This window comes from Moschus berezovskii, chromosome 14, assembly GCF_049115385.1.
Source record: "Moschus berezovskii isolate FMDL1 chromosome 14, NW_MosBer_1.0, whole genome shotgun sequence".
Classification (NCBI taxonomy): domain Eukaryota; kingdom Metazoa; phylum Chordata; class Mammalia; order Artiodactyla; family Moschidae; genus Moschus; species Moschus berezovskii.
In genome coordinates this window covers 70,045,994-70,063,357 of record NC_142473.1, presented here as the reverse complement: position 1 = coordinate 70,063,357, position 17,364 = coordinate 70,045,994, and the positions used below count along the sequence as shown (strand labels likewise).

Genomic DNA, 17,364 nt, shown 5'->3' with positions numbered 1-17,364 from the left:
ACAGCCATTAACACATAAGAGCAGCTGAAGCTCCTCCTCTCACAATTTTGCTTGTAGGACAGGATAGAATGCCTTTGGAACCTCAGAAATGAAGCAATACTGTCTCCCCTGGTCCTCTATGAGATTTGGGTGAGTGAGCCTGAGTGGGGGCTTCGTGGCTCTGAGATGAAGACTTGCAAGGAGGACCTCTTTACCTCTTCCTGATGAGCTGCTGGGACCCAGACTTTGCTGGTTAGGAAACTGAAAGATCACAGCACAAAGGGTTAAGGTGGAAGAAGTACAGGTGTTTATTATGAATCAGCATAAACCCTTTTATGCCTCTGACCAGGTAAGTAACCAAAAAAAAAAAAAAAATCACTGATCAAAGGACCTCCAGGGTTTTATATTTCAAAAACACAGATAAATAGCTTACTATAGATAAATAGCTTCACCATTTGGGTGAAGCATCTGAAAATTTTCCAAGGAGTCTGTAGAAGGGGATGTGTAACCAGTACACCCCCATACCCAACCCCACTAGAAAGAAATGCCCAGGGATTGGGCTGCTGGAAGGGCAATATGGACCCATTCAAATTTCCTCCCAGGGGCCAATCCCTCTTAGCCCTGGGGGATGTCCTTAGCAGGTGGCTGTTCCCTGGCAGGTGGGGTGAAGGGGAAGGTTGAAGATCAGGAAGATGGACGTGTGGCTTTTGTTAGAAGCTGCCCATCACACACCTCAGGGAGGTGAGACACTTCTCAGTGAGGACTAGAACAGTACAATTCTTGCCGATTATTAACTGGGCCCTCATTTCAGAAAGCAATGCTGTTTTTATCAACTGGATCTGACTTTAAATAATAAACACAAAAAACTCCCAAAAAAGGAATAGAAAATTTTATGCTAAAAAAAAAAATCCCCAATGAAACAATCAGTAGCACATTGCATCTGTGAAGTGTCCCAGCGCCCTGTAATGGTCGTGTCTCCAATGGTGGCTTATTTCCAAGGTCACGAAGTAGGTGTTACACCCCAATCTTCATATCCACATTCTGCAGGTTCCGTGTCTCGTCTGCTGTCATGAACTGGTCTGGGGTCTCTGACGACCCCTTGTTCACCAAATGCACCATCTCCTGAGACTTGCTAGCTTCTCCATTGAGTCCGCTGGGCTTTCTCTCCTCCATGGTTCCATTCCCGCTGTTTATCACCAGCTTTTTCTTCTGCCCACACCTAAGAATTGAAAAAAAAATTGTAAGAGAAGTGGGTTCGATGATTCTGTCATCACTGTCACAGTTAATGCGACCATCACGATGGTTTATGACAATCTGAGTATATTTCATCCTAATGACTTTTAACAATCAGCACTTTCAAAGCAAAGTCCTTGAACCAGTAGCCAAAGCATCACTTGCAAACTTGTTAGAAATGCAAATTCTCAGGCCCACCTCAGATATCCCGAATCAGAAAACTCGAGGAGCGGGGACCTGGGTCTGGGATTTAGCAAACCCTCACGGGCGACCTGAAGTGGTCACAGCTATGGGAAGCCAGTGCTCATTGTATCCCCCATCACAGCTAAAGAAATCTTGGGCTCGGAAAATTCCATCACTTGCCCCAGGTTATTCAACAAGTACTAAGAGAACTGGGATTCAAACCCTGGTGTGTCTGACTCCCAAGTTCTAACTCTCCTTCCATCATTTCATGTAAGGGAAATGTTTGCCTCTGTTAAACTCTGGCTGTTTCTGCAGGCTTAGATAAACCATCAACGGGACAACTGTAAATCATTCTGATTTGTGTATTCAAGAAAGTCCCGTGACTTCCTCTCCCAGTCAACACTTTGTTGGGGTTGTCAGGGTTTTTACTGCAAATACCAAGAAGAATGACGCAATGCTTTTCTAGAAGTATAGTGTTAGTTGCTCAGTCATGTCCGACTCTTTATGACTCCATGGACTCTAGCCCAACACTCTCCTCTGTCCATGGAATTCTCCAGGCAAGAATGCTGGAGTGGGTTGCCATTTCCTTCTCCAGGGGATCTTCCCGACCCAGGGATCGAACCCTGCATTGCAGGCAGATTCTTTACCATCTGAGCCACCAGGGAAGATATAAGGCCACACTGATTTTTCCCTTATCCTTGGGTTCATTGCCGTGTAACCTTAGATACGGGAAGTTTAACTACATAAGGCAAGTCGTTCACTATTTAAGGTTTCTCAATAACATTATTCAAATGCAGAAGGTCTTCTATAGAAGTGCATGCCCTTGATCTTGTTGCTGGGTCAGGGCATTGCCTTACCCCCGCCCCAGCCTGAAGCAACGCTTCCTCTTTCCTGTAACATGATCACTGCCACACATCAAGAAGTCAGATGCTGCTTAAACAAAAGCAAAAGTGCAAACCAAGAAGTCAGATGCTGCTTAAACAAAAGCAGAGGTGCAAACCCTCACAACTACAAGTGGAATGGAGTGAGGGGAAATGTGCATTTATTGGACACTTCCTGAAAGTCAGGCACTTTACATGTAATTTCATGCAATCTTTACAATAATCTCACAAAGCAGCTGTTATTCCCATTATACAGCAGTGGTAACTGAGGCTCAGGAAGGTTGAGTAACTAGCTTGAAGTCACACAGCCAGTAAGAGGGACAGAGTCAATATTCAAATATAGGCTTTTATGACCAAATGCCTGGGCTCTGCCGCCCTTGCTTTATTCATGCTGCTAACCATCTGGAGACCTGGAACAAGTATGAAGTCGGAATTGTTCACTTTGCCGCTGGATATTTGGAGTTGTAGAGACAAAGCTTCTATTATTCATGATCATGGGCCATTCCCTCTGGAACTGCCAAGGCCATAAACTTTAATCACTTGTTTGGGGAAGTAGAAATTATACCTTCTGAATAGGTTGATCCTGTATCCTCTGGCATGACTCTTGATGAGGGTGGGAGGAAGGACACTTGACCTCTGTTGGTCCGTAGGGCTGGGCATATGGATGCAATCCACAGAGACAAGAGCAGGGGCTTGGAAGGCCTGGTTTGAGGGCCTTACCAAGGTGTAACCTCGGGCAACTCACTTAACTTCTCTGAGCCTCAGCTTTCTTATCTGTAACACCAGGCTGTCAAGAGTACCAGTGTCACAAGACTGTGGAAATCCCTTGAAACAGAGGCTGGCACTGGATACATGAGTTTACCATCATTTTATCTGTTGCTCTTCTGAACAATGTAGAGTAAGGAAATCGAGGCCTTGGATAAGCACTTAGAACAGTATCCGAAACACAGTGAATGTTCAAGAAGCACTTGCTGTAACTGTTAGTATAACCAGGGCCATGTAAAATGTTTGGTTTGTTTCTTCTGCTACCTCCACTCCCCTTGTTGTATTTATGATGAAGATGTTATAAAAGGCCAAAGGTGGGTGCTGCTTGTGTTTTTTTCAGATTACCAAAGGTTATCTTATTTGTCTTTGCTTTTGCAGTTTTTTGTTTAAATTTAATTTTGTTGTAGTACAGCTGATTTACAACGTTGTGTTAATTTCTGCTGTACAGCAGAGTGATTCAGTTATACACGCTCATGCGTACTAAGTCACTTCAGTTCCGTCTGACTCTTCGACCCCACCAGGCTCCTCGGTTCATGGGATTTTCCAGGCAAGAATACTAGAGTGGGTTGCCATGCCTTTCTCCAGATCTTCCCAACCCAGAGACTGAACCTGCATCTCTTACATCTACCTGCATTGGCAGGTGGATTCTTTACCACTAGCCCCACCTGGAAAACCCTCAGTTATACACACACACCACCCTTATGGCAGAAAGTGAAGAAGAACTAAAGAGCCTCTTGATGAAAGTGAAAAAGGAGAGTGAAAAAGTTGGTTTAAAGCTTAACATTCAGAAAACAAATATCATGGCATCCGGTCACATCGCTTCATGATAAATGGAGAAACAGTGGCAGACTATTATTTTGGGCTCCAAAATTACTGTAGATGGTGACTGCAGCCATGAAATTAAAATACGCTTACTCCTTGGAAGAAAAGTTGTGAGCAACCTTGTGAAGTCAGTCAGTCATGTCCAACTTTTTGTGACCCCATGGACTGTAGCTCCTCCATCCATGGGATTTTCCAGGCAAGAGTACTGGAGTGGGTTGCCATTTCCTTCTCCAGAGGATCTTCCCAACCCAGGGAAGATGACCAACCTAGACAGCACATTAAAAAGCAGAGACATTACTTTGCCAACAAAGGTCCATCTAGTGAAGGCTGTGATTTTTCCACTAGTCATGTATGGATGTGAGAGTTGGGACTATAAAGAAAGCTGAGTGCCGAAGAATTGATGCTTTTGAACTGTGGTGTTGGAGAAGACTCTCGAGAGTCCCTTGGACTGCAAGGAGATCCAAGCAGTCCATCCTAAAGGAGATCAGTCCTGAATATTCATTGGAAGGACTGATGCTGAAGCTGAAACTCCAATACTTTGGCCACCTGATGCAAAGAACTGACTCATTTGAAAAGCCCCTGATGCTGGGAAAGATTGAAGGCGGGAGAAGAAGGGGACGACAGAGGATAAGGTGGTTGCATGGCATCACTGACTCAATGGACATGAGTTTGAGTAAGCTCCGGGGGCTGGTGATGAACAGGGAGACCTGGGGTGCTACAGTCCATGGGGATGCAGAGTCAGACACGACTGAGCGACTGAACTGAACTGAATTGATACACACACATACATATATTCTTTTTCATGTTCTTTCCCATTATGGTTTATCACAGGATATTAAATATAGTTGCCTATGCTATAGAGTAGGACCTTGTCATTTATCAATTTTATATATAATATGGGGTTGGCAAAAAAGTTTGTTTGTTTTTTCCCAGAACATCTTACAGAAAAACCTGAATGAACTTTTTGGTCAACCCAATAGTTTGCATCAGATGGTCTTTGGAGAAAAGGTATCTTATTAATTTCCATTCATCCACCAAACGGGTACTTGAGAAGTTGGATGAACACAGTGCAGGAAAGTGATTTATAATCATAAAATAAATGTTTGTGCAAGGGGCTGATGTGGGGATTAACATTATTACCCTAAATGAAGCTGATTTTGAAAGTGGGTAACATTAGACCTGCAGGGCGGAGGAATGTTGTGCTTGGGTTTGGTCCTGCCCCCATTTCCCTCTGGATTTATGTGTCTCTGTTTTCTGTCTGAGTTCTTTCAGGAGGGCAGGGTGATGCTCATAAATAACTCAGCCCAATATTTGGTGCTCCAGGCAATTCATAAGTACTTTTAAAAAGCAAGCTCTAATTTTTTTTCTTTCTTTATTAGTTACAGGAATTTAAAAAGAAACATTAGAGCTGAAGGGACTTCAGAGGTGATCCAGCCTATCTCTTTTCTGAGTCCAAGAAGTCAAGCATATCACCCAAAGCTACCCTGCTAGTTATGGCAGGAAGTACAGTCTAATATTTACAGCTTAGACTTCTTGACTCTAAAGGTCAGAGATCTTTATTGAGCCACATCTTGCCTGTAGCTCCTTTCCCCTTCAATCTCAGGCATCAGCTGAGGACGCAAGTGACCTCACGATGAGGAAGCTGCCAGAATGAAGCCTGGCCAGGAGTGGGTGGGCAGGCTGTGTGGGGTTTAGAAGCCAGCAAACATATTCTTTAGGGCATGGAGAAGTTTATCTTAAAAGTTAAGGGGTAAGGTAACTTAACAACTGGTCGTGGGACTTCCCTGGTGGTTCAGTGGTTGGGACTCTGAGCTTCCAAAGCAGGGGTTGCAGGTTCAATCCCTGGTTGGAGAACTAAGATCCCACATGTTGCTGTTTAGTCCCTCAGTCGTGTCCAACTCTTTGTGACCCCGTGGACTGTAGTCCCCCAGGCTCTTCTGTTCATGGAATTTCCCAAGCAATAATACTGGAGTAGGTTGCTATTTCCAACTCCGGGGGATCTTCCCAACCCAGGAATCGAACCTGTGTTTTCAGCTTGGCAGGTGGATTCTTTACCACTGAGCCAACTGGGAAGCAAGATCCCACATGCCGTGGTCAAAAAATAAAAATAAATAATTCTATATGTAAACATCTGTATTGATATTAAGTTCATACTGATGTCGTCAGTTCTAATCCATTACTACAGGGATCATTCTGGCCTCCTCCCCTTCCTTAAAAACAAACATCAATAGCAAAAAAAAAAAAAAAAACCCAGAAAACAAGACCGATCTTATGTTTTATCTACCTGACAGTCCTGAAAGACATTTAGAGATCTATTTCACAGTGTGTTGAAGCTTTGCCATTCCATCCAGTAGACACCAGCCATAGGATATAAACTAATTCAAATGAAATAAAATCAAAAATTCACTTAAGTTTCCTTAGCCACATTATGAGTGCTCAGCAGCCACAAGTGGTTAATGGTTGTATAAGAGCACAAACGTGGAACACTTCTGTCATCACGGAAAGTACTACTGGACAGCTCTGTTGTAGAGGGCAGAAGGAGTTTGGGTGAGCTTAGATTAGAATGAACTAGGCTGCAGCTTAAAAGAAGGAAGACATTTCTAAGTCATGGAGATTTACGGAGGGGACACACCAGGCTGAGTGTGCATGACTGCCCTCTGGGGCATAAAGAAGAAAGAAGAAAGTTGCTCAGTCATGTCTGACTCTCTGCGAACCCATGGAATATAGCCTACCAGGCTCTTCTGCCCATGGGATTTTCCAGGCAAGTATACTGGAGTGGGTTGCCATTTCCTCCTCCAGGAGATCTTCCTGACCCAGGATTGAACCCGGGTCTCCTGCATTGTAGGCAGACGCTTTACCATCTGAGCCACCAGGGAAGTCAAAAAGACAGGATGATTATTGCCATGACAGTGCAAGTGGGCAAGTGCCTTTTCTGCACAATCAATACAGAAACATTCCTTAATCATTTCTCTTCTGTGAAGCTTTCTCTCTCCTCTTCACACAAATCTGATACATTCTTTAAGGAGAAAGGCCTCTAACTTCTTCTCTTCAGCCTCACCCCATATCTACCAATCCAACTGACTCCTAAAAGAACTGTCGGCTATTACAGAGAGTGAATAAAGTTCTGATTTCCACTGGAAAGGTGCAATTCAAGGACTCTGGTTATAAAAAGAACAGGAGGAAAGGCAATAATGTGGGCTATGACAGGGACGGGGAAGGTGAGAGAAATTACAGGACCCCTAAATCGGCATCTTTAAGACGATGGAACTGACAGATCACTCCTTCATGGAAGCCCAATGAAGATGAAACTGAACTACTCAACTTCAGTAGTTAATGACTTTCCACTTCTATCTTTTAATCGTAACTCACATAACAAGGCCTGGCCCAGAGTATGTTGGCAATAAACAATAGCTGACTCAAAGTGAACAGGCCAACACTGCCACAAAACCTCAAGAGTCGTGCAGAGAAGGCACGGCACCCTTTTTGTTTTCATCTCTTCCTCCTCTGGAGTGCTGACCTCACAGCCGCCCCTCAAAAGACATTTGCTGAATAAGTGAATGCCTGGTAGAGGCCTCTTATCTTCAGACAAACTTTGATGAAAATAGGATTCTGTATCCCTGTAGAGTGCCACGCTCCAAGTAGAAAGGCCTTTGCCTTTTGAGAGGATTAGAAATGGGCTGGTGACTTTAGAATCACAGTGTACCTCCCAGGGCCTCTGCAGCCGTTAATCAGTCTTTAGCTCTGTGGCAAATCTGTTTTCGATTATCAAATCAGGACATGGTAACTCAGAGCATCTGAGCAGCTACTTTCCCCGTGAGACGCTCACTCTACCGGATCCTGTGTGCCCCTGTTTGCCGGTTGCCCGGGTGACCTTTGGTATTGGGAGGAGGGGATGGGGAAACAAGGGGGCCTGCTTATGCTGCTGACATGATGGGAAGCAACACACGAGCTAACCAGTCACACTGCAGGGACTCCAGCTGCTCGGGGGACAGCTGAGACACTTCTCCGAGTTCTCCCCCACGTTGAGAGCATCTGAGGCCAATGTTTCTATGGTGACATGTACAGAGCTTATAGGCTGTATATGTGAGCAGAAATGGGACATTTTAGGGCCTGGAATAAAAGGACTGATTTCCAACAATAGGAAACTCATATTTAATTGAACAAAAATCATCTACGAAAAAAGCACAGAGGCTGAAGGAAAGTATAAAGACTCTTTGTAAGGGCTCCCTAAGTCATGTTATTTAAATTCAGCTAAAAAAAAATCTCTTTCCATTTAGTCAAGGGAGATTTTTAGGAGGTCTTTCAGATTTCTTTTCCTAGTTTTTGTTCCTTATGCAATTGGCTGAATTTCTTTTTGTTTTACAGATAGCAACACATTTATCTGACTTTAAAAGCACTTTCATTAATTTATATGAATGTAAAATGACATTATTTGATTTCCTCCAAAAAGGAAAGATACTGCATGAGCCATACACAGCAATGGAATTAGCTGTTCCTTGGCTTTCCAAGAGTCAACAAGAAAGATTCTAGAATTTCCTCCAGGTCTTTTCCCAAATGGAGGGGCATTTTCTGATCTGTTTGATGATCTAATGACACAATAAATGTGGCCCCACTTGGAAATAAGATTTTTTTTGCTTTATAAGAAGAAACCTAAAGGGACATTTACAAAAAGTTTGATGTTCTTCTGCATTTTTTTTGGAGAAAAATTGTGCATCTTTAGAGTATCTTGAAATTTAGAGCTATATTTCTGGAGTACTCCTATGAAAGTTCATTTTCTCTGATGCTAGAATTACTGTTTTCCTTTGCTTCATTTTAAAGGCTGCGTTATTTCTAGAGGCTGGTCACAGCTCAATCAGGTATATGCAGGTATATCATTCCAAAACAACAGGCCTTGGTTGAGGGAGGGAGAGAAGAGATGTCTGATGATATGAAAACAACCCACATGCTAGTTCTAGAGAGGTGACTGTCTTTTTTCAGACTTTCCATGGAAAATTCTTCACTGTCTCCTATATCTCAGTCTCAGGGAACTCTTCCTAGGCCATAACCTGAATCCTTTTGATGACAGCTTTCAGAAAGCAGAAAACAAAAAACAACCAACAAACCCAATGCCTGCTTTAGGTAAGCCTTCTAGAGGTTTCTAGGGACCTCAGACAGGCTAAAGGGCCAATCCTTGAATCTCTTTACAGCATTTTTGTGCTCTATGAAGACACTTGATAAATATTTGTTCAATGAATCAATGTGAAAGTGTTAGTCTCTGAGTCCTGTCTGACTCTCTGTGACCAGATGGATTGTGACCCATAAGACTCCTCTATCCAAGGGATTTTCCAAGCAAGAATATTGGAGTGAGTTGCCATGCCCTCCTCTAGGGGATCTTTCTGACCCAGGGATTGAACCCGGGTCTCCTGCACTGCAGCAGACTCTTCACTATCTCAGCCACCAGGGAAGTCCAATGAATCAATGAATGAGTTTACTATTTCATGTCTTCCTGGTAAGATATTGCACAACTTTCATCACATACCCCAAAATTAAGACCCACAAAAGACCAATTTAAAAGCAGATGTCCAAAGAATCACAGTCTCCCTTCTCTAAAGAATATACCAGAACAGAGCTTCTTAAACTGTACTGTCTACATGAATCCCTGGGGTCTTATCAAAACACAGACTCTGATACAGGGGGCTAGGGTAGGGCTTGAGATGTAGAATTTCTGACAAGTTTCCAAAGTGCAGAGGCTGCTGGTTGTAGGGGCTACACTCTAAGTAGCAAGGACATATTGCCTATGGGTTGTTTTTTTTTTAATTGAAGTATAGTTGACTCACAATATTCTATTAGTCTCACATATACAACATAGTAATTCAACATTTCTATAGATTACACTCCATATAAAGTTAATACAAAATATTGGCTATATTCCCTGTGTTGTGCAATATATCCTTATACCCTGTATTTTATGCTTAGCAGTTTTACAGCCTAAGTTTAAATGATGCCCTTTCAAAGTTAAGGCCTTGAGGAGCATCGCCTTACCTTCTCCTACTGTTGACAGCGATGCAAACCGCGAGAATCAAAGCCAAGGCCAGGAGAGATGCCAAGATGATCAGCCATTCTGGTGGGAAGCCAAAGACATGCATGAGCTTGGGGAATGCACTTTATAACCTGACCTGGTCCAACCAAGAGCTACAGTCAGCTCTATACATGGGTCCAACCAGAGGTCTAGCCAATAGTCAGCTAATAGTGGAAGAACCAATTTGCTATAGGCCTTTGTCTAACAGGCCTGTTCATCATACCTTACGATCAGTCAAGATTTCCAAGTTCCCCCAGGAGACACACATTTCCAAAAAGCATAGAATGAACTGTAAAACCTATAGATGCCTTTGGTGTGAGATCATTACATAAATTAAGAGAATGTTCCTTAAAAGTATCATTCCTTTTCTATATGACAGCATTCGCATTACATTTTATTAAGGAACAAAAATGGAGGTCATATACTAGTGGGTGGCAGAAATGACATCCCTGTGGAGAGGTCAGGAGGGTCATTTGGAAAATTTGTCAAAATCCTTCAAAATGTACAGCCTTTGATCCATTAATTATACTTCTAGGAATAGAGGACCTCAGACTTGGCTATAAAGATGTTTCTTACTGTGCTATTTATAAAAATTGGAAACCATCTACTACTCAACAATAAGGGATTGGTTAAATGAATGAGGGTCCACCCATTGTATTGTGTACTAAGATACAGAGGAAGACTCCTTAATGACATTGGAAAGCTGTAACCAGCCAATTGGGAATGAGTTTACTAAACTGTGTCAAATTATGTTTGTATAGAAATCAGATAGAAAAATAACAGAAAGGACATACATGAAAATGATTACCATGGCACTCTGGATGGTGAGGTAGAAAACAAGGGAATTATATTTTTACCCTTTTGTCCAGCAGTATTTTCGAAAATGCCTCCAATAATCAGTGTATCACTTGTAAACCAATAAAATGTTACATACATGTTTTTAAAACCAAGCTGTAGTAGGATTAAAATATAACTTGACAATATGAATAAACTCAAGAGCAAAGCAGATTGTATATCCATGCAATGAACTGAAGCTGAAAGAATAAGAAAGATGTGAAGTCATTCACTGGCTATTCTTGAGAATCTTCATTTTCCTCTGATTTCCTGCCCGGTACTGCCTCAGCCTGACCCCTCCCTGGTTAGATGAGTTTGGGGAGGGAGGTGGAGTCAGGAGACGTGGAGGCTGACAGGAAGGTATCATTTCTGTTCTTTCCCCATGGGTCTAGCCCTAAGATACTCCACACTCACTCTCACTAGAGCTGGGGAAAATCCTGGTGCCTGATTATAGCAAACTGCATCCCACCCACCCCCTTAGTCCACTCCCCCGACTCTACATGCTCTGCTCAGGTAAGCCGAGGCAAGGGGACACAGGCCACACCACGCTCTTCCCTAGGAAAAACCTTCCTTAATTGTGATCCCACTTTACAAATGTCCAGTTTGGAGTCTAAGTCAAAGAAAGCGTTTGCCTCAAATGCCTTCAATCGTGTTGCTTAAGGAATCCAGGTGGCCCAGCCCTCTCACCATATTCTGAAACTCTCCTCTCTCTGAATCAGTAAAGATTGTCCCTCGAGAAAAAGCAGTTTGGGGACCAGAAGAATATTTCCACTCCACCCAACACACATGACTCTTGTATTTCGCCATCTTCTGCAACGTGAGGAGAAAGTTACACATCCACCCTCAATCCCGGAAATAGAGAGGGAACTGGTCTGAAGTTCCTATCCCCTGAGATAGGAAGGTCACTCACTTGGGGAGGGAGCTTTAGTAACTAACAAGGCACTTCCTTGGGACAGACCAGGGACAGGTCCGAACATGAGCTCAGCCAATCTATGGGACCAAAGCAGATGGAAAGGTTTCTCTCTTTCTCAAGAGGCTGCGGTACTGTCATCCGCCCCTGAGTTCACAGAGAGGCGCCACCAGGTTCAAGGGCAGACGTGTAGAAGGGTGTGCTTTCCAACGGGTCTCTTCTTCCCTTTCTGTGACATTCAGAGAGACCTGCTTTCAGCCCTTTTTTTCCTTCACAGCTCAAAACTCACCTGGAATTTGAGGATTCCGCATAGGACCTGAGGTTGTGTTGGCTCCATGTTCTTCACTCCCACTTGAGTGTCCTAAAGAGAAAAAAAACATCTCTCAACAAAGTCTGGAACGTGTAACCAGGAGTTTCTTACCGAGCAACACATAAAACCAAACTCTACACGCTACATCACTGCAAAGCTATAGATCCAAGCCACAGACATCCATTATGTGTTGTATGAAAGAAATATCTCTCCAGAAAAGCTTGGTTTGATTAAGGGTAAGGTTTAGAAATGTCATTTCCAACAAGAGTATGAGAATTCTCAGCAGTAGTACTATGCAGTGTTCAGGATAGCCCTGGACTCAAGTCCTACCTCTGTCTGTCACCAGTAATATCTGCTGGGACAAGTCATCCCTCCCCAGGTCTGCTTTCTCACTCATAAGATGGGGGTAATAATGGAATCTGCTTCATCATCATTTTATAGAGGTTTAAAGAAGTGAACAAGAATGGTAATTGTGTGCAGTTACTGTAATAGGGAAGAACCTTTGTTTCTATTACCAGCTAATCATTAAAGAAATGCTATCTATAAGCTTAAATTATACATAGTGGCCCATCTGTGGGAACCCTGCCTTCCAGGGAATGAGCATTAAGCTAAAATATCTTGGTCGAGTTCATAGGAAGCATCCTGACAAGCCCCACCTGTGAATGACTATAGGAAGGAAGAAATTAACAAGCCTGATGGAAATCAGGAAAAGTTTGATTTCACTTATGTCCCTGTTAGTATAAAAGAATCCTGAATTCTAACTCAAGCAAGATGGTTCTTTGGGACACCAGTCCACCATCTTTGCTGGCTTTCTGAATAAAGTCACTAATCCTTGCTCCAACAACTCATCTCTTGATTTATTTGCCTGTTGTACAATAAGCAGTACAGTCTTACATTTGGTAACATTCAATTCTCTATTTTTAATTTAGGACCTTGCTACCCTAGACCAGTAACAACACTGTGGGAGCTTGCTGGTAATACACAGCCTCAGGTTTCATCCCAAACCTCAGAATCTTCATTTTAACAAGATCCCCAGGGAATTAAAATGCTTCAGGTAGTTCAAAGCAAATCTAAAAATTACGTCCAACATCTTCAATACTCATAAATATTAAGAAAAAAAAAAGGATTCAGGGTAGGGTGGGGTGGGCAATGTCCCTTCTCTTTGTGAAAAATTACCCTAAGGACAGCACCTGCTAATATGTCTATATTCTCAAAACACGCACTTCTTAGAAGACAACATTCTCTGCTGCTACAAAACCAAATAAGGAGACAAAGAATCCAAACTGGAAGGAAGCAGGAAGAATCACAGGATAAAGAATTTACAAGTCAGAACAGGAGGTTCATCACAATGAGGGAGGAATCATGTTTTAAATGAAACTTCCTAGGCATTTTGTGAAGAGACTCACCCAAATGAAAGGTTTGGATGTGTGTGTGTGTGTGCGCGTGTGTGTGTGTGTGTGTGTGTGCGCGCACATGCGTGTGTGTGTATGTGTGTTATGCTTCCTCCACTGTTTCAAAACAAAATGTGAAAAATTCCCACTAAAATGAACTCTTTTCCCCTACCCAATGGGAACCCACTGCAGAATCCTGAAAGGTTCCCAGGGAAGAAAAAAAACCAGGAAGTCTGTTTGGCTAATCAATGAATGAAGATGTTGTTATCGATCCGTTGCTCAGTCGTGTCCGACTCTTTGTGACCCCATGAAGATGGGCAGAAGTTAAATAGCCTTTTCTTAGAGTCAAATTTTTGATTGTGCGTGGTAAACTCTGAAATTTCGATGGCTGTGGTTATTTTGAGTAGAATGGCTCCTGTTTATGCAATTCAATGTACTAGTTAAACTCAAAATGGAGCAAAACAAATTCTATTGGACATCTGGCTGTTTCAGCAGGCCATCTTGACAGTGCCTTCTATCAATCAGAAGGAATCCAAGGGGCCTCCTCTAGCTGCCTCCCAGAGGCCTTGGTCCTTATTGGCAGAAGTTCCCCTGAACAGGTCATGGGATACTAGCTGTCTAAACTAAAGATCTTTGCCTTGAAAACCACCCAAGACATTCAGCCACTTTCACTGGTCTGTCTCTGATTCACAGCAGCCTTTGATATTTGAACGGGAGGCCATCAATGGGTCATCTCTTTATTTTGATTTTCATAAAAAGTGCTCCCAGCAAGGAAAGATCTGGGTGTGTGCACAACCAGATGAAACCCTGCATTTGAACAATACACACCTGCTTAGGAGGCAAACATGAGAGACTAAGCCCCGCCCACCTGATTCTCACTTCAAGAAAGAGCCGGAGAAGACGAATGAGACCCAGCAGGCCTGGTCTTGCACCCCAGAGCTCTGCAAATCCAGCCGGGGTAGGGCAGGTTGGGGAAGTAAGTTCTGCAAAGAGGGATGCTTGACAAGGCAGTTGGGAGGTGAGATCCAATCTGAGAAACGTGCACAGGTGGCTCGCACTGTGAGGAAAAAGTCTAAATAGTGCTTCTCAAACTTTAAAGCACATACAAACTGCATAGCGGGGGCAGGGTGGGGTAGGCCTGGATAAAATGCAGTTCTTGATTCAGTAGTCCGGGGAGTCCACATTTCCAGCAAGCTATTAGGTGATGTCCCTGCCACTGGTCCAGGGACCATGCTTGGAGTGGCATCACTTGATTTTAAAGAGCAACGCCCCAAAAACAAACCCAAAAGCTAGAGAGCACCTCCTTATAGTAATAACTCCATATAATTTTCAAAACATTTTCATATTTTTAATACAGCATGCTCTTCACAAGAGCTCTAGGAGGTAACAGAGGCCTATGTCCTGATCTCCATTTTTACTAATAAATTGAAACTGGAAAAGGTTAAATGCCTCACCCAAGGCCCCCAGAAAGCCTGGGACTTCTGTCTTTATTTTAGAAGCATTTCTGCTGGGCTCCTACATCTCTGTGCTCTTACAGGATAGGTTATTACTAAAGCCACCATGTAAATATCCATTTCCCTATTTGCTGTAAGGGCGTGAACCTTCAAGCTTTAAGGCAACCCTACTCCCAGCTGGGAAGGAAGGGAAGGACAATAGTTCATATGGGGTTACTTGGTTGGCATGGGGTCACCTGGGCTGGCAATAATCAGGGAGACCACAGTGAGATAGCACCAGCAGAACCTTTCAGGAGCCCCAACAATAGTGAAGACAAGTCAACCTGCCTCATGGCAGACTTTTGCTGCCTGGAGTGATATTTCTAGAGGCGTGATTGTTACAGTAATTATAGCAGTAATGATGGTCATTACAGGGTATTTCTCCAGATCATGCTTCTGAGAGGCAACACAAGATCCCTGGGCTTGAAACCTGGCTCCACCATTCAACTCTACCAAGTCAACTCAGTCATGCTGCTTAGCCTCTCTGAGCCTTAGTTTCCTCATTTGTAATACTGGGATAATACAATTACTGACATAATTAAATGAGAACATAAAAGATGAAATATAGGGAATCACTGATACTGACTGTTGATCTACAGAAATGGCAGTTTCAGATGGTCCAACCTAACACGTGTGAAGTATTCAGAACGATGCCACCAGCACATCCTCAGTAAAGGCTGGTTATTATGCCATGTGCGCTGGGCAGAGGAATTACGCTAAAGACTTTACAAGTACACGTCATTTAGTCTTTAAAACAGTATGTGCATGTGTGTGCGTGCTCAGTCACTTTCGACTCTTTGTGATCCCATGGACTGTATCCATGGGATTTTCTTGGCAAAAATACTGGAGTGGATTGCCATTTCCTCCTCCAGGGGATCTTCCTGACCCAGGGATTGAGCCTGAGTCTCCTGGGTCTCCGGCATCGCAGGCAGATACTTCATCCACTGAGCCACTGGGAATGCCCTTTAAAACAATGCCCCGTGACAATTATTATCATCCCAATTTTTTTGGTTAGGAAATCAAATCTCAGATCCTTTAAACAAGGTCCCTCGTTGGCATGTGAAGGAGCAGGAATCAAACCCAGGCCACTCTTTCTTTTTTGGTTAGGAAATCAAATCTCAGATCCTTTAAACAAGGTCCCTTGTTGGCATGTGAAGGAGCTGGAATCAAACCCAGGCCACTCTTTCTCCAAAATCTATGTTCTTAATCACCCTGGTAAAATGCAGTGTTAAACTGAGCACCTGCTTGAATTCTTCCTGATTTTTTTCAGATGGAAGAATTTTCTCGAAAGCAGTCATCCTCAAAGTGGAGTCCGTGTCTGAGCAGAATCAGCATCACCAGAGAAATTACTAGAAACACAAATGCTCAGGCTTCACTCCACTCCTACCGAAGCAGAGACGTTTAAGGACGGGGCCCAGCAGTGTAGTTTAATAAGTTCTCCCCGTGACTGTGATGCATGCAAACAATGTAGGAGAACCACTTCTGGGGAGACACTGGTTCATACGTCATTAATGATTAGCAGGTTCCATGATGGTAACAGTAAACGACTAAAAGCAGCTCAAACTCACCAGCTGATTCGGATGCGTGAGTTGTATAGGACCTTCCACTGGGGTCACGGGATGAGCCGTAGTCTCCTGTAAGGAAAAACGGAGGGAGGTTCAATATCATATGTTCAGTTACATTACCATCTGGGCTTCCTCACCTGTGCATTTTCATAAAGCCCATGGCAAAGTCTTTTAAAGGTAACCAAAAATAATGAATGGGTCCATGATATGAATTATTGTTCATTGCTTCATCCACTGATGAGTGGGTTAGAGCTTCAATCAAAATTTTAAAAACTGGGACAGCACAGACCAGTAAGGATGACCATAGGAAGTGTGGCTTTAGTAGAAACCCCCAAATTGTAACTCTACCAAAAATACTCTGATGTCTTGGCAAGTCTGAGGTTGGGATCTGATACTGTGTCTTTGACATAACAATTATATGCTTTGAATTATGATAGATGTGATCATTGAATGCATGTACTCTGTGGCTTAGGGCATGGGGCATTTAAAGAGATTTCTCTGAGGCAGGAAATTGAGAAATGTTTTGTCTGTTCAACAGTCTCTTGGGGTTGAATCAGTAAGGATTCAAAAAGAAAAGTCAATTCAATTTAGAGAAAATAAAGTCTGAAAATAAGTGAAAAAGATATGGGGAGATAACTAACATGTGGCTAAGGTGTACTTGGTTATTAGAATATATTTCAAACCATATTTTCCAAAAACTTAAATCTCTATTTTCAACACCAAGAGATAATATAACCCCATCTTCTCAAACATCCATCACCAGAAGGCTTTACATTGAAACAAGTTCATGAACTGCTAAAATTTAGATCCACAGGTCAAATCTCAGGTTCAGCATATGGAAACACTGGTTCCTCCCCCTCCTCCCCACACATTTCCTAAAATTATAATGGAATTTTGAAGCAAAATGGAACAAGTTCATAAAATGGCTATGGTCACCCAT

At 42.9% G+C, this 17,364-nt stretch overlaps 1 protein-coding gene across 15 annotated transcripts in view; it reads right to left on the bottom strand.

Annotated features, from left to right (window-relative positions):
- Positions 1 to 853: 853 nt before the first annotated feature.
- CD44 (CD44 molecule (IN blood group)) overlaps positions 854 to 17,364 on the bottom strand; it is a 91,792-nt gene continuing 75,281 nt past the window's right edge. For all 15 annotated transcript variants that reach the window (XM_088843242.1, XM_088843243.1, XM_088843244.1 and 12 more), the window contains 4 exons: positions 16,428 to 16,493; positions 11,955 to 12,026; positions 9,885 to 9,963; positions 854 to 1,198 (listed from right to left, as the gene is read on the bottom strand). In XM_088843242.1, the coding sequence (XP_088699368.1) occupies positions 994 to 1,198; positions 9,885 to 9,963; positions 11,955 to 12,026; positions 16,428 to 16,493 (422 nt within the window). In that variant the 3' untranslated portion in view covers positions 854 to 993. The remainder of the gene's footprint in view (positions 1,199 to 9,884; positions 9,964 to 11,954; positions 12,027 to 16,427; positions 16,494 to 17,364) is intronic.